At 45.2% G+C, this 25,750-nt stretch overlaps 2 protein-coding genes across 2 annotated transcripts in view; both read left to right on the forward strand.

Moving 5' to 3' along the window:
* The window catches only part of LOC143957714 (cytosolic phospholipase A2 gamma-like), a 121,259-nt gene that overhangs the window by 27,003 nt on the left and 68,506 nt on the right, over nucleotides 1–25,750 (forward strand). The gene's annotated exons all lie outside the window — the stretch shown is intronic.
* LOC143957725 (cytosolic phospholipase A2 gamma-like) lies at nucleotides 1,282–25,509 on the forward strand. Its single transcript, XM_077467425.1, has 5 exons — nucleotides 1,282–1,402; nucleotides 3,854–3,898; nucleotides 14,155–14,312; nucleotides 14,460–14,631; nucleotides 25,049–25,509. The coding sequence occupies exons 1-5, from the start codon at nucleotides 1,282–1,284 to the stop codon at nucleotides 25,231–25,233; spliced, it is 681 nt and encodes a 226-aa protein (XP_077323551.1). The 3' UTR covers nucleotides 25,234–25,509.

The following is a 25,750-nucleotide window of genomic DNA, read 5'->3' on the forward strand; positions in this document are numbered from 1 at the left end:
GTCAGATAGGTGAGAAGAACCTGTTAGTAAGCGCCCAGCCGGGCTAGGACTTTTATTTTTGTTGTACTTAGAAAGCACGGTGTTGCTGTATATTTTGTTTGCTGGACTGTTTGTACCACGAATAAACGCCAAGATCTGCTTCATAAATTCCAAGTCTGCTGTGAACTGTGTCCAAACACACCCTACCCCGGGAAGATCCCTTACACCAGAAATATCACAGCAGATTCCTTAACTGGTTTAGATGTATCCATCCAACATAATGCCATGGATCAGATTTATCTCCAATCACACCCTACAGTATATCTACTGTATGTAATCTCTCATATCTCACATGTGAGTACACCCCTCACATTTCTGTAAATCTTTTCTTCTATCTCTTCATGTGACAACACTGAAGAAATGACACTTGTCTACAATGTAAAGTAGTGAGTGTACAGCTTGTATAACTGTGAATTTCCTATTCCTCCCCCCCCCCCCCCCCCCAAACTCAACACACAGCCATTTAATGTCTAAACTGCTGGCAACAAAAGTGAGTACACCCCTAAGTGAATGTCCAAATTGGGCCCAATTAGCCATTTTCCCTCCCTGGTGTCATGTGACTCATTAGTGTTAGGTCGCAGTTGTATTAAATTTGGTGGTATGGCTCTCACTGGTCAATGGAGATTCAACATGGCAGAAAAACACCTTTTGAGGATCTAAAGAATTGTTGCTCTACATAAAGATGGCCTAGGCTTTAAGATTGCCAAGACCCTAAAGTTGAGCTGCAGCACGGTGGCCAAGACCATACAGCTGTTTAACAGGACAGGCTACTCAGAACAGGCCTCACCATGGTCAACCAAAGAAGTTGAGGTCATGTGCTCAGTCAGATCCATAGGTTGTCTTTGAAAAATAGACGTATGAGTGCTGTGAGGAATGCTGCAGAGGTTTAAGGGGTGGGGGGGGGGGGGGGGGGTCAGCCTGTCAGTGCTTAGACCATACACAACACACTGCATCAAATTGATCTGCATGGCTGTCATCCCAGAAGGAGGCCTCTTGTAAAGATGATGCACGAGAGCCTATAAACTGTTTGCTGAAGACAAGCAAACTAAGGACCTGGATTACTGGAACCAAGTCCTGTCGTCTGAGACCAAGGAACTTATTTGGTTCAGATGGTGTCAACCAGGTGAGCATTACAAAGACACAAGTATCTTGCCTAAAGTCAAGCATGGTGGTGGGAGTGTTATGGTCTGGGTCTGCATGAGTGCTGCCGGCCCTGGGGACCTACAGTTCATTGAGGGAACCATGAATGCCAACATGTACTATCATAATGGAGCAGATCATGATTCCCCCCTCCCTTTGGAGACTGAGTCACAGGGCAGAATTCCAGCCTCCATGTTTCACCCTCCCATGAGTTTAGTCAGAGGTATGATCCTCTGAACATGTTAATTGCTAGTGTGCGGCTCCTTGTCTTCTAGCACACTACCAATTAGCCCAATAAACCTATATAGAGGATTAACTTCACCTTGTCTCCTCCCTAAAACCACACTTCCCAATGTTTCACCCTTGTTTGGGTTTATTCAAAGGTCAGATCCTCTATACGTGGTGACTGGGCTGATTTCTGGGTTGTGGTTCCTCCTCTTCTACATGCTAGCAACCATTCCAGTCTCTATATATAGAGGATTGGCTTCAGCTTGTCTCCTCCTAAAGCCACACCTCCCAACATGTTTCTCCCTTCCACAGCTTTAGTCAGAAGTCTGATCCTCTATACATGGTGACTGGGCTCATGGCTGGTGTGTGGCTCCTTATCTTCCAGTCAGTTACAATGATCTGGGGAAGCTCTGCTGGATGTGAACTCCCCAACCGTATTGGAGTCACTTGGCTGCTGTAAGCCGGTGCTCTTTACTATTTTTCGGGTCACGATGCTTCTCCATCACCGCTGATTACTCTTCTGTGAAGTGTGGAGCACATCAGACTGGGGCACTGCTAAAGCTGGCTATACACTAGTAGATTTGTGACCCAATGTTCTTATGCATGTTTGCTTGAACATTCATACTAATAATTCTTTGTACATTCGATGACTGGAGAAATGGCTTTTTGGAAGCAATTCAACAACGATGGAACATTTCCTCCCTCGGGATCTCCTCCTCTGATCTCCTCCATTCACCTACATATAGAAGTTGTGTTTGTAGATCTGGATGTTACTAATGCCGTTCTCTGACCTCTCTTCTCTTCCTAACAGTAAAAGATGGATGTGTGAGAATCTTCAAAAGTAAGTGGCTGTGTGTTTGGCAAAAACAAACAAAATAAATACAATCTCCATTATAATCAAAGGGGGGGGGAAACAAAGTGGTAGATCATTTTTGATCTGTCTGAGGAATTCCAGATATTTACAGGCAGCAAGGTACTATGGGCTTTAAATGTATCTTGAAAATTACAATTCCAAGCTTCACCCCACTTTGTCCTTAATGGTTCCACCTCCAAGCCTCATCCCTTGGTTCTGCTCCCAGTACCACCCCTTATAGAGAATACAGACTTGCCTGTCCTGGAATCCAGTGATGTCGGCACCCCAGCTGATGTTTCCATCGGGTGCTGCCGCCATTGCTGATAAGGGAACCCGACAGTGAAGCCTTGTGGAGTCACAGCTGGGTCTCTACTGTGCATGTGTGAAGTGTGCAGCGCTTCCTGAATGGCGTGGTGGGGGGAGAAGGGATGAACATCTCTAGGGGAGGCTAGTTGTCAAACGGGTAACCCCCCCCCCCCCCAAAAAAAAAAGTCACCGGAGAGAGGAATAAGATGAGTGCAAGTTCTTCCTTTTTAATGGGGGGGAAAAAAAACAAAAAACAAAACAAACAAAAAAAAGCAGTAAAGCCCACCCATAGCTAGCAACCCTCTCAGCAAATATACTCCCAGCAGTGACTATGGACCCTTCCCTATACAGTAATCCTCCCCTCCCAGCAATAATTGTTCCTCCAGCACCCCTTGCCATTTCATAAATTCAGTGCTGGAGGTGCCGGAACTGTTCCCCATGTTCCTGCTAAAACTCTTGGTGAAAAACTCCCTCGGCAATACTTCTCTGCAGTTTTGTGTCCTGCAGTAATACTTTTTTTTTTTTTTTTTTTTTTTTTTCCCCCCACTAGATGCCCCTAGTCTACCAGGTAGAATGACACCCCCAGCTTCATTCAATCTGTGACACTGAGGACATCCTGTGAGTGCAGGGGGTCTTGAACCCGCCCCTTCAGGGCAGAGAAAGGCGCTGTGGTTGGTTTATGTAAAGAATTTTACAGCTAGTTTGGTCAGAAAAACTGTCAAAAACCTCCTCAGTGATGGTAATGAAGGATACGGTGATCTGTCATTTCAGTGATGTCATCCTGTAGCTATACTGCAATTTTAATAATCCATGACATTCCTAGTAAACATTATGGGGTCTAATGTATAAAAAAAATTATCCGATTGTGACCCAAATTTACACAGCTTCAATGAAATATGCCGTATTCTGTGTTTTAGAACCATTGCCTATAATCATTAGCGCCATCTAATGGCCAAAACTCAGATTCTTTCAAGATTGTGGTATTTAACATCAGATGCCACATTCTGGCCGATAGGATGGGGCTTATATAACAGAATAAGCTTCATTGGAGCAGTGTGGATCTGTGTTGTGGACTTTTTTTATACATAGACATTGTTGAGGTGTATAGAAATACTGCAGAATTTAAATACTATTTAATAAAAATTAATTTGGAAAAAAAACTGCTTTTTAATTATGCCCTTTTTAAAAGCACACCTTGATCCTATCACACCCGAGTCACACAGATATCTTATTCTCGGTATTATATGCACAATTTTCACTAATTTTGTTTCCATTCATTTTATCCAGGAAGCTGCAGAGGAGTCCAGAGTCAGGTTACTGGTATAAAGGAAGGTAAGGAGACTTCATCTTCTTCCATACACTGATCAGATAATGGATGAGATAACATTATGACCACCCACCATAACCCATCCAGGTATGGACTCCACCACATCTCTGAATCTATCTATTGACTCTGCAGACAGTTGGCAACTTCTGCGCACTGTGAGCTTCAGCATGTGCTGACCCCGCTCTATCATTTTACATGGCCTACCACTTCATTGTTAATCCCAGTTGCTTTCACTTTGTTTATAATACCACTAACTGACTAGTTAGCAGTTGGGAAATCTCATGGATAGGTTGTCACCTGTGAAATTCTATCGCGGTTCCACTCTCTTGAATTCACTGAGCCCCTGAGACAGGGGTGGACTGACAACTCATGGGGCCTCCGGGCAATAGAAGATTATGGGGCCCCCAGGTAATCAAATTATAGGGCCACACAGTAAACACAAACACACACAGTACTGGAGAGGTGGGGCAGCAATAATCTCGGATATTTAGACCAAAAGGATGTCAGTAAGGGACATTTCAGAGACGAATGTAAACAAACTTTTACATACTGTCCCTGGTTTTACTTAAGCTGGCAACCCTGATGGGGCCCTCGTGCAGTGCCGAGTGGCCCAATGATCAGTCTGCCCCTGCCCTGAGTGACCCATTCTTACACAAATGTTTGTAGAAGCCATCTGCATGCCTAGGTGCTTGGCTTTTATACACCTGTGTCCATGGAGGTGTTTGGAACACTTGACTCCAATCATTTGGAGGGGTGTTCTGATACTTTTGGCAATAGTGTGAGACATTAGAGAGCCTTTTGCCATGTACACATGACTGGAATTTTCAACAGCAAAGCTTGGACAATTCGATCCTTTGTGTGGGCTCCATCGGACCAAAAGAATCAGACTTTAGGAACCTTTTTTTTTTTTTTTCAGGAACTGGGTTTAGTTCCGATCAAGAAATCCGCTTGTGTGTATGCTAGTCCTACAGAGAGAATCCGACGCTAGGGTAGATATTGGCTATGGACTTCCTTATTCTAGTCGGTCGTACGTCATCGTGTTCAAATTCGTTGGACTTTGGTGTGATTGTGTGTGGCCAAGTCTGTTCATTTGTCCATCGGGAAGACCGTCGGACCTAGTCCATCAAAGTCCGGTCATGTGTACGCAGCATTAGAGAAGATGCTGTAGGGGAGGTTGCAGGTCTCTCCTGTGATGTCTGGGGCTCCCCTTTGTGGGTCTATACTGGAGCTGTCGGGTGCAGAGGAGGGATATTGTCTGCAGGAGAGGGGCTATGTTCCATGCTGTCCTCCCCACCATCTTGTGCTTCCTCTCTGCCAAACCCAGGAAAGAAATCGATCAACCTCTTAGATTGTACAGGGTTGGGTTGTGGTTGGAGGTTGTGCCGTATCTCTTTTTTTTTTTTTTTTTTTTTTTTTTTTTTTTCCAGTGGGGCTTATCAAAGCTCAGTGGTTGCTGGAGAGAGATGATCCTGGACGGGGCTCCATGTTTAGTGGCCATTTACATTCATGGCCAGACCACGCCCCATCAATCTTCATGAAACGCTTATCAAATGTCACATAATTTCAGAAATTAGAAATTATGCAGGAAAATGTCTGTTCTTCTGTACATATTATGTTTTGGGGTGATATTGATGACATCTTGTTTTACTTTATCATAGCGATCCCACAAAAAACCTGGTCTGAATTTATACGAGGTATGTAATGCCGGCCATCCAATTTATAAGATGAGGTGATAATAATGTTCTCTTGTTCTATCCAGAAATATCACAGCAGATTCCTTAACTGGTTTAGATGTATCCATCCAACATAATGCCATGGATCAGATTTATCTCCAATCACACCCTACAGTATATCTACTGTATGTAATCTCTCATATTATCTCACAAGTGAGTACACCCCTCACATTTCTGTAAATCTTTTCTTCTCTCTTTTCATGTGACAACACTGAAGAAATGACACTTGTCTACAATGTAAAGTAGTGAGTGTACAGCTTGTATAACGGTGTAAATTTCCTGTCCGCTCAAACTAACTCAACACACAGCCATTCTAAACCTCTGGCAACAAAAGTGAGTACACCCCTAAAGTGAATGTCCAAATTGTCTCAATTATCCATTTTCCCTCCCCGGTGTCATGTGACTTGTTAGTGTTGAAGGTCTCAGGTGTGTTACATTTGGTATTGCTCTTTCTCTCTCTCTCATACTGGTCACTGGAAGTCAACATGGCAAAACTCCTTTGAGGATCTAAAGAATTGTTGCTCCACATAAAGATGGCCTAGGCTATAAGATTGCCAAGACCCTGAAACTGAGCTGCAGAACAGTGGCCAAGACCATCCAGAGGTTTAACGGGACAGGTTCCACTCGGAACGGCAAAAGCCGGGGGAATGCCCAGGAAAAAACCAAAGCCTACTTACCACCAGCTCAGGCAACCGAATAAACCTGTTTAACAGTAAGCGTTAGCAGGGGTTTAATCCACATGCATTTTCAAATGCATGCGTGAGCCACATGACGGCACCCTGGTATCTGTGGTCCTAACACTATAAAATATATAATATATGGAGGCACATGCATTCTGATGGATAGATGTGGGCAGGTGGTCTGAAGGGGAGCCACCCCTTCTGAAAGGTCCAGGAGCACACCAAACATCCAGCAAATGGCACTATGTCTAAAAAGGTCACATGTAGTGTGACATACTGAAGCAGATAATCATTTCTCACCCTCCAGAGTTGTGTTGGATTACTGTCCTGTGGCTCAAACACACCTCCAAGACGACCACTGCCTTGCTAAAGAAGCTGAGGGTAAAGGTGATGGACTGGCCAAGCATGTCTCCAGACCTAAATCCTATTGAGCATCTGTGGGGCATCCTCAAATGGAAGGTGGAGGAGTGCAAGGTCTCTTCCACTCCTCCATGATGGAGTTGGTGGATGTTGGAGGACTCCAGTGGCAACCTGTGAAGCTCTGGTGACCTCCATGCCCAAGAGGGTTAAGGCAGTGCTGGAAAATTCTTCAGTGTTAACTGAAAAGAGAGAACAAAATATTTACAGAAATGTGAGGGGTGTAATCACTTTTGAGATACTATGTGTATTATCTTTGCTACTTGATCGATTTTTCTGTTAGTAAATTTTCAAGCCAAAAGCAAATTGTAAAACCCCCAACAATTAACGTCCAGGTTTTATATACTGCCAACAGTTTGTACAAGGCTTTACAATATATAGTAAATGGAGACCACACAGTTGCAATACAAGATAGGAGGGCTGTTCTTCCAAGAACTTACAACAGGGCCGGACTGGGAATAAAAACCAGCCCTGGAAACCTGTCATACCAGCCCCATAGCATTATTATACCAGCCCAACATCACCTCATTTTTCTTCATGAAAGGGATACATGCATACATACTGGTCAAGCAAGGGGGACACCAGGTACTCTAGGAATGTAGGGTGGACTCTGGTGACCAGAGACCACCTTCCATAGAATACACTAAGGTCAGGGGGTAAGCTTAATAAAACAAGGGGGAAACTTTTATCAGTGCCCCCTTATATTCTTGTATTCACCCCCCCCCCCCCCCCCGACTGGCCTGGTGGTGCTGTCACTTCCTCAGGTGCACCGTGCAGGGCTCAGTCAGCTGCTCTGGTTTCTTCTCCAGTCCATACACGTCTGACTTCTCCCATGACCCCCATCCTGGCAGAACTCCCACTTTTGAATCCTCTGTAGGCTCCCCCCAGAGACTGCAGACATGATGCAAGAGATGAGTTCGGCCTCACCGTTGCCCGATGCTGATCTCTCATACAGCGGGAGTGCTGTGTATTATGGATCTGGGTCTGTCGGTGGCGCTGTAACAAGGTCTTCCTCCCGACAATCTTGTGTAATAGGCAGAACACTGATTCAATCTACTGTCACACGAGATGGTCTAGAGGGGTGGGACCTTGTTACAGCACCGCCAACATGCAGACCCGGCTCCGTGATGCCCAAAACTTCTGCTGTATGTGACAAACAAGGAGACGGGAGGGGAGAGCTGCGGCCCTAGGGCAGGCGGCCTACCAGGAAACTTCACGGTAGGCCAGTCCAGCCCTGGCTTACGACATAAAATGGCAACTGCAAAAACTAAATGGGAGTTTTACAATTTATGGAATGTAGGAGAATAAATTGTAGAAAAAAGTAAAAACAAATGTTTTTCAAGTCTCTTTCTAGGAAATGCTGTTTTTTTTCCCCTTAAAATTGTGAGTGCGTGTCATGTGCTGTTCCCCCACTAATTGAGGTTTTCAGCGGTTCTTGGCAGCTTTTGGAAAGCTGCTGAGTGTGGCTGAAAATGGCCGAGAGCTACCGAGCGCTGCCAAAATACACAGGACATCCGCTCTGTAGCTCGGCGGCGCCATTTTTTTAAATGGCAAGGCTGCAAAGATGGGCATTTAAATGTAAGTTTTCTTTACTTAAAATTCTCTCCTAAACTTGGCGCGTGTTAGACGCCGATTAAATGCGGTACAAAAAGTGTTACACAAATATAACCTATAGGTTGAGACACTAAGTCCATCTATTCAACACATAGAAAAAATACATAAAACCTCCATATACACAATCCCATACCTACAGTTGACCCAGAGTAGTGTTGGATAAGCTGATGAGTTTGGGCTGAACATTGGCTGTTTGCCCATTTTGTTAGTACCCCCTAAGCATTCAAGGTGCTATTCAATAAATCAGACTAAAAGGTGCCATGCAATGCTTCAGCCGGTGTGTCTAGAGGACAGGAACCACACCAGAGCAGAGATTGTTGCAGCTCTACAGGGACGGGCATAGAGGTGGTTCACATCACAGCAGCTGGAGCCAGGAATGGTGGTGTGCGATAATGGCACAAACCTCCTTAGCTGGTGTTGCGTACCTGGTATAGGAGCCCAGAATGCAGGAAGCGGCCTCTCGTAAGCCTCTAGCTCGAGAATCCCTGGAAGTGGGAACAGGAGTTCTAGAGTTCAGAGGGCACAAGTGCCGAGCTGGTGAAGGATAGGTCCGGACCTTGAGTAGTGGAGGAACCTCAGGAGGGCTGGGAATGTAGACACCCGGTAGACTGGTCAGATAACAGCAGGCACAGATGGTCAGGCTGGAAGCAGATGGCAGAAAACAGCGGGCACAGGCGGTCAGGCTGGAACAGCTGGTAACAGAAGCAAAGTCAAGGTACAAGCCGGGTCGGTAACAGGCGGGCAGCAGCGGTACACAGGAGACAGAAGTGTGGTCAGACAAGCCGGAGGTCAGGGGCTGGCAGCAAGCAGACGTCGGGACAGACCGGGTAACAAGAATCAGGAACAATCAGGTAGCAGAAGACAGGATAACCGGACACGCTGTAGACTGGACAGCACAGAGGCACAGTAACGGATTCCATAAGTAGCCCTTTGGGTGCCAAGAACGGTCGCACGGAGTGTCTGCGCGCACCCGCGTGAAACCGTGCAGCCGTTCGTGACCGCGTGCACCTGTTTGTACCATCGCGTTCGCAACATTGCGCACCCGCGTGCGTCCATTCGCGCCAACGCGCGCCCAAGGATACTGGTTAGTTCTCAATGCGGGGATTCCGTGAGCAGGCCTTCCATAAGTCACTGAATTCCGGGGACGACCATGACAGCTGGGTAAAGTTGGCACATGTCCCTAATTTGGTTTTGCAGCATTTATTAAATGGGTACCCAGGGTTGGAAGATCTGCTAAAGCAGGCCACAAGAGTTTATAGCCATTTTAGGTGATCGTACTCGGTGAGTGCTCGGTTGGCTGGAATTCCACCTGCCCATAAACTGCCTGATTTGTGACTGTGTGTGGCACGACAGGCGCAGGGCGCTTTTTTTCCCGTTATGTATTTATACATGGTGATCACATGATCACATCCCCCCCCCCCTTATGCAGTGGTGTCATTAGGGTTGTTTTTTTTTTCCTGGTGCAGAAGTGTCACCCACCCCTCCACCAACTATTGTTCCCCGTCAGTAAACACCCCCATTTAGTGCAGGCACCCCCCACACACATCCATCTACTTATAATAAACTAGTGTACAGTACAGACCTCAGAACAGCACAGCCGTGGAGACACAGCGGGGTGCCCCTTGGGCTCCTCCTCGGATGTAAATGGAGGAGGAGGTGGCTTCAGGCCACTCCATTTAACACAGTGAGGTGCAGATCAGGGCAGCGGTGGTGTTAGCAGTGCTGCAATCCATGGGTGTCACCCCTCTGGTGGGTGTGACCCGCACCCCTTGCCCCCACCTAGCAACGCTACTGCCCTTATGTATTCATGGTGACCCACCCTTAACTTCTCAAGAGAATAAATTGAATTCCTCTAATCTTTCCTCCATAGCTGAGCTTCTCCGTGCCTTTTATTGGTTTAGTTGTCCTTAACACATTCTCCATTTCTCCAATATCCCAAAACTCAACTGCATATTCCAGATGAGGTCTTATAAATTTGTACAGATAATATCTCTCAGGAGTCCATATCTTTCATACAAATGATTTTTCTTGCTTTAGAACCTGCAGCTTGGCATTGCATGCTATTAAGCTTATGATCTACCAAAACACTCAGATACTTCACCATTGACTCGCCAAACCAATATTTTTATAGTGGAAAAAACCCAGTGCCTTTCAGGGGCCAAACACCCTCTCCCATCATTGGGGCTTAGTAATTTGGGCTTGGGTAAGCCAATACAAAACCAATCCATTATTTTCTGCTTGTAACCCTTTTCAGGGGGCCGGGTTAAGCCAGTGTTAATGCAGTAAATCTCTTTTTGGCCCCTGAAATGCCTGAAAAGGGCTTATTGAATTGATATGGAGATTTATTTATGCATTATGTTTTATTTTTCGATCGTGTATAAAGATGGTGCATCCCAGTAAGGTATTTTTGGAGGGGTACATGTGGATCACTTGTGCGGTTTTTCTCTTGTCTGACAACTCACGTGTTACTTCATGAAAATGTTTCTCTTTTCTCTAGGTGTCAAAGATAATGCTAAAGTGGTGAAGAACATTGTATTGTCTTCCTATGTGGGAATGGGGAACAACTAACAATTTCCTCTATAAATGCAAAGGTGAGCATATGTGTGACATTGTGAGAAAAAGTCCTCTAAATCGGGAAGTGTATTCAGGACAAGATTGCAATCACTGTAAGCCTCTATCCTGACAGCCTAACCAGGAACTTCAAAGTTGATGACAATGAGTGGGGGGGAGGGAAGTGTATGCCAGATAACAAGCCCAAGAGTGTGAGCATCTACTCCTTCTGCTAGTGGGTAAGGATACCACAAGAGGAACCTTGGGACTGGTTTTGGATTCAAACTGGTCCAGTTGTGGAAGGTCCCAAGTTCAGGTGATCTGTACAAAGGCTACCTGATGAAGAAACCGCTCTGGGATCTGGACAGACATCTCCTCCCAATTTTGAGCCAAACATGGAAACTCGCTCTGGGATCTGGACAGACTGTCTCACTGTTTTTGAAATGTATTTCTCTTTTATTACTTGACATTTTCTTTGGCCAGAGCTAGGTTCTACCTCTGAGTAGGGCTCCACTGTGGGGTCCCCCTTTGCCTCTGAATGTATGACACTGCTGCTTTATTGTCCATGTATAGTCACTGGGTGACCCTGAATGTAAGGCAACAATGCAGATGGTGCCATAAATGATGCTCGGACTTCTACAGAAATGGGCACCAACTATTCTTGCCTTGTACTTTGCGATGGTCATCGAAGGCATCCCAACCTGGGCAACATGGTGGCTAAGAGGTTAGCACTTCTGCCTAGCAGCCCTAAGGTCACCAGTTTGAATCCCAAACACAACCCCACCTACCTGGAATTTGTGTTCTCCCTGTGCCTGTGTGGCTTTCCTTCCAGGTACTCCGGTTTCCTCCCACATTCCAAAGACCTGGTAATAGAATCCTATCTAAATTGGTCCTACTGTGTGAATGTGAGTTGGTGACCTTAGGTTGTAAGCTCCCGGAGGGCAGGGACTGATGTAAAAGATGACAAATGTGCAGAATCTGAAGATCCAAATTTTTTTTTTTTTTTTTTTTTTACAACAGTTCGACAACACAAAAGCAATCTGTGTCTATTGAACCTGTGGTTGAATGTGCCTAAAGCCCTGTACACACTATCAGATTGTCTGCTGAGTTTTTCCTTCAGATTTACCAAAACCATGTAGTAGAAGGGCCTGCCTGATTGCATACACATTGAAACTCCTAAGGTTTGACCTCATATTATATGGTTTTGGTAAATCTGAAGGAAAAACTCTGCAGACAATCTGATAGTGTGTACGGGGCTTAACTTAACACTTAGTCCAAGATTATTCGACATAGAAGATTTTACAAAGCAGTCGCCGTGAGTGGACATTTATGGTCCAATGCTCCGCCCATAGGCTATAGAAGAATTCTAATGTCGGTTGACTAGTAGTAATAATTACTAGTGTTATACAACATTAGAATTCTACTATAGCTTGTAGGCAGAACATTCGCCTGGCAATGTGATTGCGGCGTCATACAGTTTAGCTGCTCCGTCGAATCATCTTGGAACATTTGACACACCAGAAGCCTTCAATGACAGATTCAACTTTCATTTTGGATTTTCAGACTAATGCATTTTTTAAACAAAATAAACACATTTTGAGAGTAACTAAATGTTTTATTTTTCAGACAAGCGAAACAATTTCAGTGTGCACATGTCTATATAAAGTACCTCCAATAAACCTGTGGTGCTGGCATCAGTAACAATGGTCCAGGGTTATGGCCCTAGCAAGTGTTCCCTTTGCCATCCCCTTAATGACCATAATGGCAAACCCTACCTGAGCATGTGGGGAACTTGTTCACATGGTAGAAGGTTCATAAGTACATGTTGGAAGCTGCATAAAATGCCTATTGTGAACAAGGACATATTTCCAAATAGACAACTCTGGTGAACATAAAAAAAATGCAACTCCCAATAAAGTGCTTCTACCCAAGAAACGCCCAGCCAAGAATGTAGGAAATTAATATGCCCTCAATTAAGTTGATGCTCTGGGTACAAGACGGCTTTAAAACTGGGAACCAAAGTAAAGACAAAAATCTAATGTGGTTTCCACTCCAGAGGTGTGACATCCAGGAGCTCCACACTGGCTGCTGATCTCATTGAGCGGGGTTCTACTGGGTTCTGGATTTTCAGCCATTTTGATTGGGGAGGCCAAGATCATCTCAAGCAGGTGTAGAAATGTGTGTTCAGAAACAAGCAGACAAATTTTTTATGCAAGAGACTAAAGGGGTCTATGTAGAAAAGCTTCACTCTGTGGATGACAAACCGTCACATACACAGGATGAAAATTAGACGTGTAATTTAGTTCCAAGTTGCTCAATTTCAGAAATTTCTCATTTTTGAATTTCTGTAAAAAAAAAATTTAATTTGGGAAATTGAAAATATTTGAAAATCTAAACATTCAAAATGAATTTGAAACCCCAAAAAATCTGAAATATTAAATTATAGGTATTGGTGTTTTCATTTAAATTTATCTGTGAATATAATGAATACAAATTTTTATCTGAAGTTACAAATTATCCAAAATCACTTATGTCGCATCTAAACAAAATGGAACAAATACTAAAGGTTTTACTATTATAAGTTAGTTACAGATTCATTTAGATGCGGCATTTGTTTCAGGAAAATTCATATTCGTTACGTTCACCAGACAAATTTGAAAGTTAATTCCAATACCTATAATTTTTATTTCAGATTTTTGGGTGTTCAGATTTTCAAACTTCAAAAATGTTTTTTGCAAATCCAAAAATATATGAAATTCTAGCTATTTGGAATTTCCTTTCAAATTTTGGCTGAACATAACAAATATGAATTTATCCGATGTTAAGAATTTTCTGAAATGACAAATGCTGTATTATAATAAACCTTTATTTTTGTTTTAGATGCAACATGTTTTTGGATAATTTGTAAATTCAGATTTGTATTTGTTCACAAACAGACAAATTTGAATGGAAATTGCAATACCTATAATTTTAATGGTGGCACATAATAGAGGAAGTGTGGGGTTTTTTGTTTGTTTTGTTTTTTCTTCCTGATTGTTGTGTGAATAAGACATAACATTGGCGCACATGTTTTATTATACATGGACTCCTCTTCTTCTACATTTAAAACTTGTTTGACACTTTAATAAAACCTACAACTGACTTTCACAAGGTTTGTGTGAGGGTTAAGTATACAGTTTTACCTGTTTAATCCAGAGGCAGGGGACCTGAGAATATTTGTAAAGGTGTGGGGGGTTCTTTGTGTGTAATATATTTTTTGTTTTCCAGATAAAATCCCAGAAAGCAGTAACCTCTCTGATAAAAAGCTCCTCCATCTGGTGGATGCCGGGTTGGAAATTAATACTCCGTACCCGTTAGTGTTGCCTCCTCATCGCAAAGTAGATCTGATTTTATCTTTTGACTTCAGTCTTGGAGATCCATTTGAGGTAACCAAATTTTATGGTCATTCGATGCAACTCTCCATTCTCCGGTGTTATGTTTGAGAACTGCCATTTGGTGTTGACCTTTCGTCTTCCTTTGTTTCTTTTGTATGTACTTTGGGGGATTTAATTTTTTTTTTTTTTTCTCTTTAGACTTTGAAAAGAACAGCTGACTACTGTAAGGATAACCGGATTCCCTTTCCAGTAAATACCAGAGAACTTTATGAGGACCCTCCAACTAAAAGCTGCTACGTCTTTGAAGGAGATGGAAATGAGACTCCCGATGTGATGCACTTTCCTCTGTTCAACGCCCAGACTTGTGGAGGTGAGTTTAGAGGAAAGTCCTGTAATACGTCTTGTGTATTCATGGAGTTGTCTCACACTCTGTATTATGAGCTTGGTGGATGCTATAGGCTGCATTCCAGGTATGGATATTTCTTAGTTCCAGCTTGGACCAATGCAATTCTGTATATGCCATACCTGTAGGATCAGTTTTAGAAGCTGGAAATCACTGTAGGAGACCACTACTACCAGTGGCGGGTACTCATGCAGGGGTATCATCCCCCTAATCTATGCGCCCGGCCCCTAATCTACATGCAGGGCACCAGACGCATAGATTACTATTTGATCTTTTTTTTTTATTTATTTTTTTATACAAACGTTTTTATTGGTGGTAAAAGAAAAACAAGTAGATCAACAGACACAAGTACATGACAGCATCAATGGAAAGCATAATAGAAATACACATCATACAAATGTTGCTGGCACAGCAGCGGACCAAGCCCAACAAGGAACTTTTAAAAAAAGTGATTAATGTACACAGCCTGGACCGTATGCACCAGACGATGCTTATCAAGTGCAAAGATGTACATAATAGAAGGTTAGTAAAACAAGGGAAAATAAAAGAAACACAAATAGAAAGTTAACCTTGCAATAATTATTACTATTGACTTCACAGACAGATAGCTAATACTCTACAGTACTGTTTCCAAGCTGGTGCTAGTCTCAGGTCTGGATCAAAGATATAGGAGAATAAGCCATCAAAAAGGTAGAAATATAAGAATTCAATGGGACCGCCTGGACACCGGTGTATCACCTACTGAGGGACATATGGGGAGGGACCCCCCATAGGACCGGAACACACCGGCCATTCGGACCATTTGGCAGTATGGATATGCATGGTGTCCATAATGGTGTGATGTACCCGTTCCATTAGACGGATAGCGTCCATCCTACCAAGAACCCCCGACCAGGAGGTGACTTGCGAGCGCCAATGTAGCGCTATCGTCCAGTGGACAGCACAGAACAATGTATTGATCAACCTTTGGGTGGGCCGGGAAACCCCTGTTATAGGAGCGAACAACAAACAGTGTGCAGGTGACAAGTCAACCACGGATCCAACAATCGAGGACACCGTGGTGCGTACCCGATCCCAAACCCCCTGGAGCTGGGGACAGCTCCAGAAAATATGGATCAGAGAGCCCGTTTCTGGGCAACCCCCTAAAACAGTGATCAGGAACCGTGGGGTAAAACCTGTGAATCCTATCCGGGGTGAGGTACCAACGAGTGTGAAGCTTCACAACAGTGTCCTTCACCGCCATAGATCTGGCACACTTATGCATATTCACAAGCATCACACTCCATTCCTCAGGCGAGAACTCTGTGTCTAGATCAGTTTCCCAGAGGCACATCGCACTAGTTTTCTCTGGCATCTGGGATTCCAGAAGGTGTTTGTACACCGTAGAAATAATACCCCTGTCTCTGGAGTGTCTATAGCATAAAGATTCAAATTGGGTATTAGAGATGTTGTCTAAAGAACTATAATGTGTTTGAAAAAAGTGTCTAATCTGGAGATATTTGTAAAATTCGGCCCTAGGTACCTCATGTTGTGATTGGAGTTGTGAAAAGGAGGTGAAGATGCCTCGTCTACCAGAAAGGGCCCGCAGAGTGACCAAAGATCTCTGGATCCACCATCTGAAGGCAGCAGGAGACCCAAACGCCAGGGGGAATCTCCTATCGCCCAAAAATTAGGCCAAAGTAGGCCTGTTAGGTCGCAGTCGAAATTTAGTCCTATACAGTGACCAGAGGTATAAGGAGCTGCTCACTATGCTATTGAGAGGGGCTAAGTCCCTTGGACGGAGATTCTCCTGCCACAGGATTCCCGGGAGGAAATAAGGCCGCAAAGACTGAGTTTCAAATTGCAACCACGGTATACCAACCGTTGGAGCATGCCATTGAGCCGTCTGGGCCAACCTGGCCGCTAAATAATATAGCCATACATCCGGGAGTCCCAAGCCGCCCTGTAGAAGTGAACAATGCATTAGGTGTCTCCCCAGCCTGGGCCTCTTTCCCAGCCAGAGAAAAGTGTTAATATCGCGTTGTAGAGAGGTGAGGGCTTGGCGTGACACATAGATAGGGAGAGCCCTGAAGTAATATAATAGTTTCGGCAAAATAGACATTTTAACCGCTACAACCCTCCCTATCAAGGGGATGCGAAAAGTCGACCACAAACGTAGCCACCTCCGAACCATTGTAAAGGCCGGAGGATAGTTGGCGCTATAGATTTCTGGTAAGGAAGGAGCTAGATGGACCCCTAGGTATAAAATAGTGCTTTTAGAGAGAGAGAGACCAAAATATGAGCGCATATTAGAAACTTCTGCAGGGGTAAAGTTGATAGGAAGGGCAGCACACTTAGCTATATTCACCCCCAAGCCCGAAAGCTTGTGAAAGGTGCCCAAGAGCTCCAGAAGATTGGGAAGAGCTATCAAAGGATTGGGTAAAAACAAAAGGACATCGTCCGCGTAAAGGCTAAGCTTGTACTCCCCTTCCTCTTTCAAGTACCCCCCTATGTTCGGATTAGTAATAATGGCCCTGGCGAGGGGCTCCAGAGCCAAGGCAAATATTAGTGGGGATAGGGGACAGCCCTGACGGGTGCCCCGACTTATAGGAAAAAATTCGGAGGAACTACCGGGGAGTTTGATCCTAGTATGGGGTCTATGATACAGTGCTTTAAAACCATTAATAAATTCGCCCCCAAAACCAAACCTGGCCAAAACCCGGTCTAGATAGGGCCAGAGGACACTGTCGAATGCTTTTTGGATATCCAACCCTAAAATCAGGACTTTACGGGAGAAAAGGTTCGCATCTTGAATGATATTCATTGCCAAACGAATGTTATCAGTGATCTGCCTATTGGGGATAAAACCAGTCTGCTCCGGGCCCACAAGGGCACATACGATAGGGGCCAATCTATTTGCCAATATCTTTCCTAGGATTTTAATATCATTATTTAACACCGAGATGGGCCTAAAATTCTGGGGTAGGGAGTGGTCTTTATGGGGTTTGGGGATCAGGGTCATATTAGCATGCAACATCTCGTCAGGGAGAGCCTGTCCTTGTAGCGTCTGATTAATGAGTCTGGACAATTTAGGGGCCAGGATCTGTGAAGATTTCTTGTAATACGTGGAGGTGTAGCCATCCGGGCCAGGGGCTGTAGAGGATTTGAGTGTCTTAATAGTGTCCAACACCTCCTGTTCAGTGCAGGGGGCGTTAAGTGCGGTCCTCTGTGAATCGGAGAGGGATGGAAGGGGGAGTGAGTTCAGCCACTCATCTACATTGTCTGGCAGTGGTTGCGAGGGGGAGGATAAAAGATCTCGGTAAAAGGATAAGAAAATTTTGAGTACTTCGTTAGGGTGTGAGACCAGAGTACCCTTGTCATTTTTCAATTTATAAACATGAGTAGGTTGTAAAGATTGGTGTAATTTACGCGAGAACATCCTGGAAGCCGTGTTACTGTGTAGCAGAAATCTAGCTTTTGACCACCGAAGTGATTTCTCGGTACGTTCCGAGAGGATAGTGTCTAGTTCGGTACGCTTTTGATTAATCAAGAGAAGGACATCTGGGGAATGTGCCTGTACGTGGGACTGGTAGAGGGCTCGCAGTTCCCGTGTGAGGGCCTGGATCTTAGCATTACATTGTTTCTTCCTAGTGACTGCTATTTCAATTAAACGACCACGGAGAACCGCTTTATGAGCGGTCCAAAGAACCTGGGGTGAGATGTCCGGGGTGTCATTAATCGCGAAGTAGTCTGCTAGGTGGCTCTCAATCTGAGTATAGATATTGGGGTTTGAGAGTAGGGAATCATTCAGACGCCAGGAGGCAAGAGAGGGGGAGAGGCCCACGTGGGAGGTATGAAAGGCCACAATCTGATGGTCAGACCATGGGCACGGGTGGATAGTAGTGTGTGAGGAATTGGCCAAAAGAACCGGGGAAGCAAAAATATAATCTAGCCTAGCGTAGCTATCATGAGGGTGAGAGTAGTGTGTATATTCTCGAACTCCAATATTAAGGGCCCTCCAGGTGTCGATAAGCTGCAAACCATCCAATGCTTTAGAGAGAAATTTAGGGAAAACCCTAGCGCTATGTGGTGTTCGGCTCCTATCCTCCACGGGATTAGCCACTAAGTTGAAATCTCCACCCACTATCAGGTGGGGGGAGATGTATCTGTCGAGAGTACGTAGGAAAAGGTGATAGAAGGCACTCTGTGCATTATTAGGGGCGTACAGATTAGCAATCGTAACCTCCTTACCCTGCAATTTACCCTGAACAATTAAAAATCTGCTATCCTGATCTTTAAACACATGTGAGGGTTCAAATGGAACAGAATTACGAATATAAATTGCCACTCCTCTGGTCCTGGAATCAAACGTAGTAGTGTAATGTAATTTATATGACTTATCAAAAAATGTGGGGCAGGCCCCCGAGGAGAAGTGCGTCTCCTGTAGTAAGATGATATCCGCCCGATACGTTTATAGTATCGGAAGGCTTTCCTCCGTTTGTGAGGGGAGTTAAAGCCTCTCACATTATGTGAGATAACATGGAGACCCATATCAGCCAGTGTTCAACCGCAAAGGTGCGGGTGGTCCGCAGGGAGAATTGGGATAAAAATGGCTGAGTCCAGAACCAGAGGGGCTCGCATTAGCCAATATCAGGCCAAGTCTAGTACCTATGGGGCCGTCAGGAGGTCCGGTATGAAACGGAGATCCATCAGCCACGAGCTTATAGGCAAAGAAAACACATTCCGTCGTGAAGTCAGCAAAGCAAATAAACAAAAGCATAAAAAGAAAACTTAACACTCTATGGGGTCTGGTTGGAAAGTCCAGCCAGATCAAGAAAATTGTGTAATTACCAGGCCTTGCGGCCCAACTGCCACCTGCTACACACATGTCCCACAGTGGGTGAAGATCGTTAGTCTACTGGGAGACTACTCCGAGATGAGCGTGTCCAAATAGCCTGATACTCAGGTCTCTGGGACTAAGGATACGTGAGGAATGGTGTGTAGGTATGGAAGGGGGGAAGCGCAGCTACGAATGTCAGAGAGGGTGAGACACAGGGGAAGTAACGAAAAAACAAAGTCAATTTCTTCAGCCTCCCGGGACATGGAGAAAACAGATGATATAGTAGCCGAGCACTTGTTGAGCGTTAGAAAATGGGGACACTGGAAGATCCAAGGACAGACGAAGGGAGGATTTCTTAAGAGGTTACGGTCCGGAGGATCAGACCTCAAACGTCCGGTGGTGGCTGAAGTCTGCGAGACCTTCTGTCTCTTTGAGGCGATGGTGTAGCCCAAATAGGGGATGGTCGTGGGGTCGGTGGGTGACGGGGTGAACGTTGTCGTTCCAAGAGACCCAGCTTCACCAAAATATCTTTGCCTTCGGATATCGTAGAGGCAATGTAAGTAGAACCGTTGAGGCACGATCAGTTTGAATGGGAAACCCCAGCGGTACCGTATGTGGGCAGACTGCAAGGAGGAGGTAATCTCCTTCATTTTCCTTCGCTTCTCTAGCGTTGCCGGTGAAATATCTGGGTAGATCTGGACAGAAGCTCCGTCCAGTTGGATCCGAGGCATGTTTCGTGAGGCATGAAGGATTTCCTCCTTTATAAGGTAGTCCTTGAGACACAATACGATATCTCTGGGCGGCTTTTCGGGAGGAGGTTTGGGTCTCAGAGCGCGATGTAAACGATCGCATGTAAAGGCTTCGGTAGGTTGGTTCGGAAGTAGGAGTTGAAACAGACGGACGATCGTGGCTGGGAGGTCTGTCACCGACTCGGGGATACCTCGCACACGAACGTTATTCCTCCTGTTGCGGTTGTCGAGGTCCTCCAAGTGGTTTTGAAGTTGAACGACCGTGTCACCGAGCAGCTCATGATCCCTTCGTAAGTCCGAATAGGCAAGGTGCAGTTCGTCGTGCTTAACTTCCAGGAGGTCTGTCCTATTGCCCAGGGCCGCCATTTCCTGAGAAATCAAGCTCGTGGATTTATGCAGCTCCGCTTGGAATTTCTTCGCCAGCTTATCATACATAGAGGACAAGCTGTCCTCCAAATCCGCTTTAGTGAGTGTCGCCCATACCTTGGAGTGGGCCCGCCGGACACGAGGCTGTATCGGCCTTGGGGGAATGGGCGCCATCTTGGGACATGTCTGGTCCGTCCGAGGTCCGCAGAAGGTAGGCCGTAAGAGAGCGTTGAGCGGTCTTCCGCTTGCTTTTCTTAGATGTCGGCATGCACAAGTGGTCCCGCAGGCGATTAATGTTTGTGGACCAAAAGTCGGGCCAAATCGTCCTGGGGAGTGATATATCTTCTCCGCAGCCCTGGGAGCTCAGACCTAGCTGCTGCCTCGTTCCTCGCCGCGCATGCGCCCCCTTGATCTTTTTGTTTTGAAGCACATGATTAAAGCCTGAGGCTCTAATTGGCTTCAAAAAGTGTGGGCTCAGTGATATTTGCTAATGTCTTCCTGTTTCTTCTCCCGGACAATCAGGGAGTGGGTCCTGACTCCCAACTGGACAGGAGTCATAAGTCCTGAGTGGCTGGGAGGAAAAGCATCCGCTGGGACTTGGAAAGATGTGGGGCTGGCAAAGGAGTCTGGCAAGTGTGGGGGGTCGGTGTCTGGCTGTGTATTGCCCCCCCAAAACATTATTGGGCACCAGCCACCACTGGCTACTACTATGATCACTGCTGGCTCCCTTCTCCCATGCCCAGAGGCTGTCCTCTTGCATTGTGATATTAAGAATGGCCACTCGGCACATTCATCATTTGGAGATCTCTTTGGCATTCTTGCAAAGCATTCTTTGGATGAGGCAGAGAGGTGGGGCAGTGACATCCTCCAATCAGACTATCAGAAAATGTAACCCCCCTTGTAGGTCTGTACTTGCCCTACTGATGGGTGACACCTCCTATTAATGTTTGCATCTCGGCCAGCAAAAGTTTTGTATTGGGCTGTCGGCACCTACAAAGACTTAATGAACCCTGTTTTTTCTGTACAGTCACATCCAAAGTAACCGCTTTTGGCAGTCCGTGCTAATCCAACTGCCTTTTTTTTTTTTTTTCCGTTTGTATATGCTATTTGGTTATGGCACTAATACCTTAATAAAGACTCAATAGGGGTAGTACTAATTTAACCCTTTATTAGTGGACATATCTGTTTTTTTTGTTTTTTGTTTTTCCATTTTTCTTTCTTCTTCCCCCTTTTTTTTTTTTCTTTTTATTTAAACTAAGTCACATCCAAGTCTATAGTATGATATTGTGCAAACATTAAAAGGAGGGCAGGTAATGGCACAAACTTCAATGAAAATTGTGGTTTGTGTAAATGTATGGGCATAGGGTTCAGGAATAAAGTACAATTGGCTCTGATATCAACAAGATGAGATGACAGTCCACAGCCCTGCCCCCCACCCCAAAGCACCTTGTTCTCAAGAGACAAGTGTCTCCCCCCACAACCGTGGCCAGTGGTTGAGGGTCTGCTGGTGGGGGGCTTATGGAAATCTGGCAGCCTCCATTAACGAGGGGGGGCTAGATTCTACCCCCATGTGACTGAGTACATCTAGGGGATGCTTAAAATTCAAGGGGATTTTTTTTTTTTTTTTTTAAGCGATCTAAATGGAAAGAGACCGAAAATTTTGTGGGGGGGAAAAAAATAATTTCTACTTTTTGTTATAAGAAAAATCAAACTCCATTTTAGTCATACATTTAGGGCAAAATTTATTCAGCCACATGTCTTTAGTTAAAAAAAAGTCTAAGCGTATATTTATTGGTTTGCGCAAAAGTTTTATAGCGTCTACAAACTAATGTACATTTTTTGGAATTTACACAGCTTTTAATTTGACTGCCTATCTCATTTCCTGAGGTGCTATAATGGCAGGGCAGTACAAACCCCCCCCCCCCCCCCCCCATGACCCCATTTTGGAAAGTAGACACCCCAAGCTATTTACTGAGGCATGTTGAGTCCATGAAATTAATATTTTGCCACAAGTTGCAGGAATTTTACAATTTTGTCAAAGTTGTCACTAAATGATATATTGCTCACACATGCTATTGGCATAAGTCAAATTACACCCCAAAATTCTGCTGCTTCTCCCGAGTACGGGGATACCACATGTGGGGGAGTTTTTGGGAGCCTAGCCACATATGGGACCCCGAAAACCAAGCACTGCCTTCTGGATTTAAATATAAAACGCTACCAAAAAAACCTGTTAGCGATGGCAGGGATCAGGCCTGACTCTGCGATCGCTGCAGATATGTGTTTAGTGTTTTGTAAATGACAGTGATCGATCGATACTGCACTTGGGTGGGCTGGGCAGAGGGGCAAAACGCAGGTGCTAGCAGGTATCTGGGCTGATCCTGCTAACAATGTTTTTTTTGTTTTTTTTTTTGGAACCCTAAACTGCTGGGGATGCTAGTATAGATCTGATCAGATATTTATCTGTTCAGATTCTATACCACTACGGGAGGTGTATGCTTTGCGTGTGGGTGTTAGCGGTACTGGCACTAACCTAGCGCTGCCTGGGGCGACGCAGACCCTGACCCTAAAACCTAATTGATATCACCCACCGGGTGATCAGGGGGTTAAACCTTTATTGGGTAATAAATGGTGGGTGCCCTGATGCTATAAAAGGCAAACTAACCAGAGTCACCCATAACACTTTTTTATACAGTGATCACTGGTGAAAGGGTTAACTAGGGGCAATCGGGGTTCAAATTTTTTATTAGGTAGTATATGGGGGTCCCTGGCGCTATATAAAAACCTGACGGGGAACCTAAATAACTGGCTAACCAGGCTCACCAGTTGCACTTGTACAGTGATCGCTGGTGAAAGGGTTAACTAGGGGCAATCAGGGGGTTAAAACCATTATTGGGTAGTATATCAGGGGTACCTAGCGCTATAAAAACCTGGCGGTGAACCTAAAAAAATAACTAGCTACTTGGCTGCACCAGTGACACTAATGCAGCGATCAGAAAAACGATCGCTTAGTGACACTGGCAAAAGGGGGTGAAAGGGTTAACTCTATGGGCAATCAGGGGGTTAAACCTTTATTGGGGGGGTGGTAGGGGGCTGCCCTGACACTTTTTACTGTCACAACTGACACTGAATGCAGTGATCAGTAAATAAATGATCACTGCAATCAATGACACTGTGACTGGCGGGGGTGATCGGGGGGGGGGGGGGGGGGGTTATTGTGTGCCTACATGTTGGTGTAGTGTTTGGTGCACTTCACTGTTTTCCTCATAGTCCAGTCAAAAAGACCGCCCTGAGGAGAATGACATCACTTCCTCCCTGCCTGTGTTTACTATACACAGCGGGAGGAAGCTTCTCATTCACCAGGAGCGATCGAGAGGGGGTGGCCAGAAACCAACAGCCATTCCCTCATCCTGGATCGCTCCTGAAGCAAAACGGACCGCCGCATCCAGTGGGAGGGGGTCCGATCGGACCCCCCACCTGCTGGAAGGCAAGCACGTGCCTGTATATACCATTCTGATGACTTACATTGGCATGCGGCGGTCCTTAAGTGGTTAAAGATCAAAATCTCTGCTCCTGAAAAAGTAAAAAATAAAAAAATAAAAAAAACTATTGATGCCCCCCCAGGGCAGTACCCGGACCCCCATACCCCTTTTATGGCCAATTACTTGCATGTAAGCCTTCAATGTGGGCACATTAGATTTTTCCTGTTTGCTTGGCTCCCATAGACTTCAATGGGGTTCACCGTTCAGGTTAGAACATTTCCCCTGTACGGTAGTTCTGCTCCGAACCAAACGGGGTGTTTTTCCCATCCTTGGATAAGGGGCATGTCAGCGGTATCTGGAGGCCATGAAGTAAAGAAGTCCTCTGTGTATAAGTTGGCATTTCATGTGCCAATCTGCAATGATCCAGGAAAGAGCAGCCCATCCTCCCACACCTGTCGGTGCAGGATAATGGAGTACAGAGTGACCACCAATTTGTACAGGCAGGAGATGTGTGACAGGATAAAGCTTGAGGGGATCACACTCTCCGCTTGGGATGGACTGGCTGGAGCAGCTTTGCTCATAGTGAATAGAAGCCAATGCCTACTAGGAGAAACAAACTCAGAGCTGCCGGACGACACGGCTTGGTGTCTTATTAGTAACCATGCTAACGGGTTTCAGGTGTGTATCCCCCTTTATCAAGTCTTGACAAAGGGGGGACACGCTCCTGAAATGCATTGTCGCCATGGTTACTATTACAACATTAAATTTTTGTTCCCTTTGACATGAACTGAACTGAAGCACAGAAATGTCGGCTTTCTTGTGAATAAACTGACAACCTTATGTTTATGAAATGTTTATAAACTATATGCAGGCCTGTTTTTGAAAGATATCGGAGAAGTTTTATAAAAATCTCATTGATATTTCCATTGTTCTTTATCTCATTACACAATCTGATGCGTTTCTTTCAGAGGCTGAAAAAATCCACAGACTAATCAAGAAGTATGCTGCACGTGTTCCTTCCTATGACACATGTATGATGAATGAATTGCTAGACATAGCAAAGAAAAATGTGGAGAGCAACATGGGGGAGATCCAAGCCAAAATCCAACAATGTGTTTGGAGGAGTAACCAGAGGGAGACGTGCCCAACATAACGGGCAATGCCCACCACTTTGGATGAAATCTGTAGAGGACCATTAAGACAAACTAATAAAAGTTGTTTTCAAAGATTTGTCAATGGAATCCTGAGGATTGTGAACATCCTAAATAATTCAGCAAAGTTGTATAAATGAATGTTTGAATGTGACCAAGGACCACTAGATATACTTTTTCTGTCTGCGATTGTAAGATGGACATCTTGGGTTCTGACACTGGTGGTTGGGGGTTATCATGCATATCCAGGGCAGCCACCAGAAATTTTGGGCCCCTTACACAGCTTTAGGCCTGACCCCCCCCCCCCCCCCCCGAGCCTCACCACCAACATTCCCAAGGGTCCTGCCCACTGGCCGTCCCACCAAGTCCTTCAGTGCCTCAGCCCTTCTCACACCCGTACGCTCTGAGCCCCCTTCTCACACCCGTACGCTCTGAGCCCCCCTTCTCACACCCGTACGCTCTGAGCCCCCCTTCTCACACCCGTACGCTCTGAGCCCCCCTTCTCACACCCGTACGCTC

This window comes from Lithobates pipiens, unplaced genomic scaffold (genome assembly GCF_037356315.1).
Source record: "Lithobates pipiens isolate NorthernLeopardFrog02 unplaced genomic scaffold, aLitPip1_a1.2 Scaffold_55, whole genome shotgun sequence".
Classification (NCBI taxonomy): Eukaryota; Metazoa; Chordata; class Amphibia; order Anura; family Ranidae; genus Lithobates; species Lithobates pipiens.

Coding starts and splice junctions, on each gene's coding strand:
- LOC143957725 (XM_077467425.1), top strand. CDS start 1,282: ATGAATGCCAACATGTACTATCATAATGGAGCAGATCATGATTCCCCC. Junction 3,899..14,154: donor GGTTACTGGTATAAAGGAAG/GTAAGGAGACTT, acceptor TTTGTTTTCCAG/ATAAAATCCCAGAAAGCAGT. Junction 14,313..14,459: donor GTCTTGGAGATCCATTTGAG/GTAACCAAATTT, acceptor TTTTCTCTTTAG/ACTTTGAAAAGAACAGCTGA.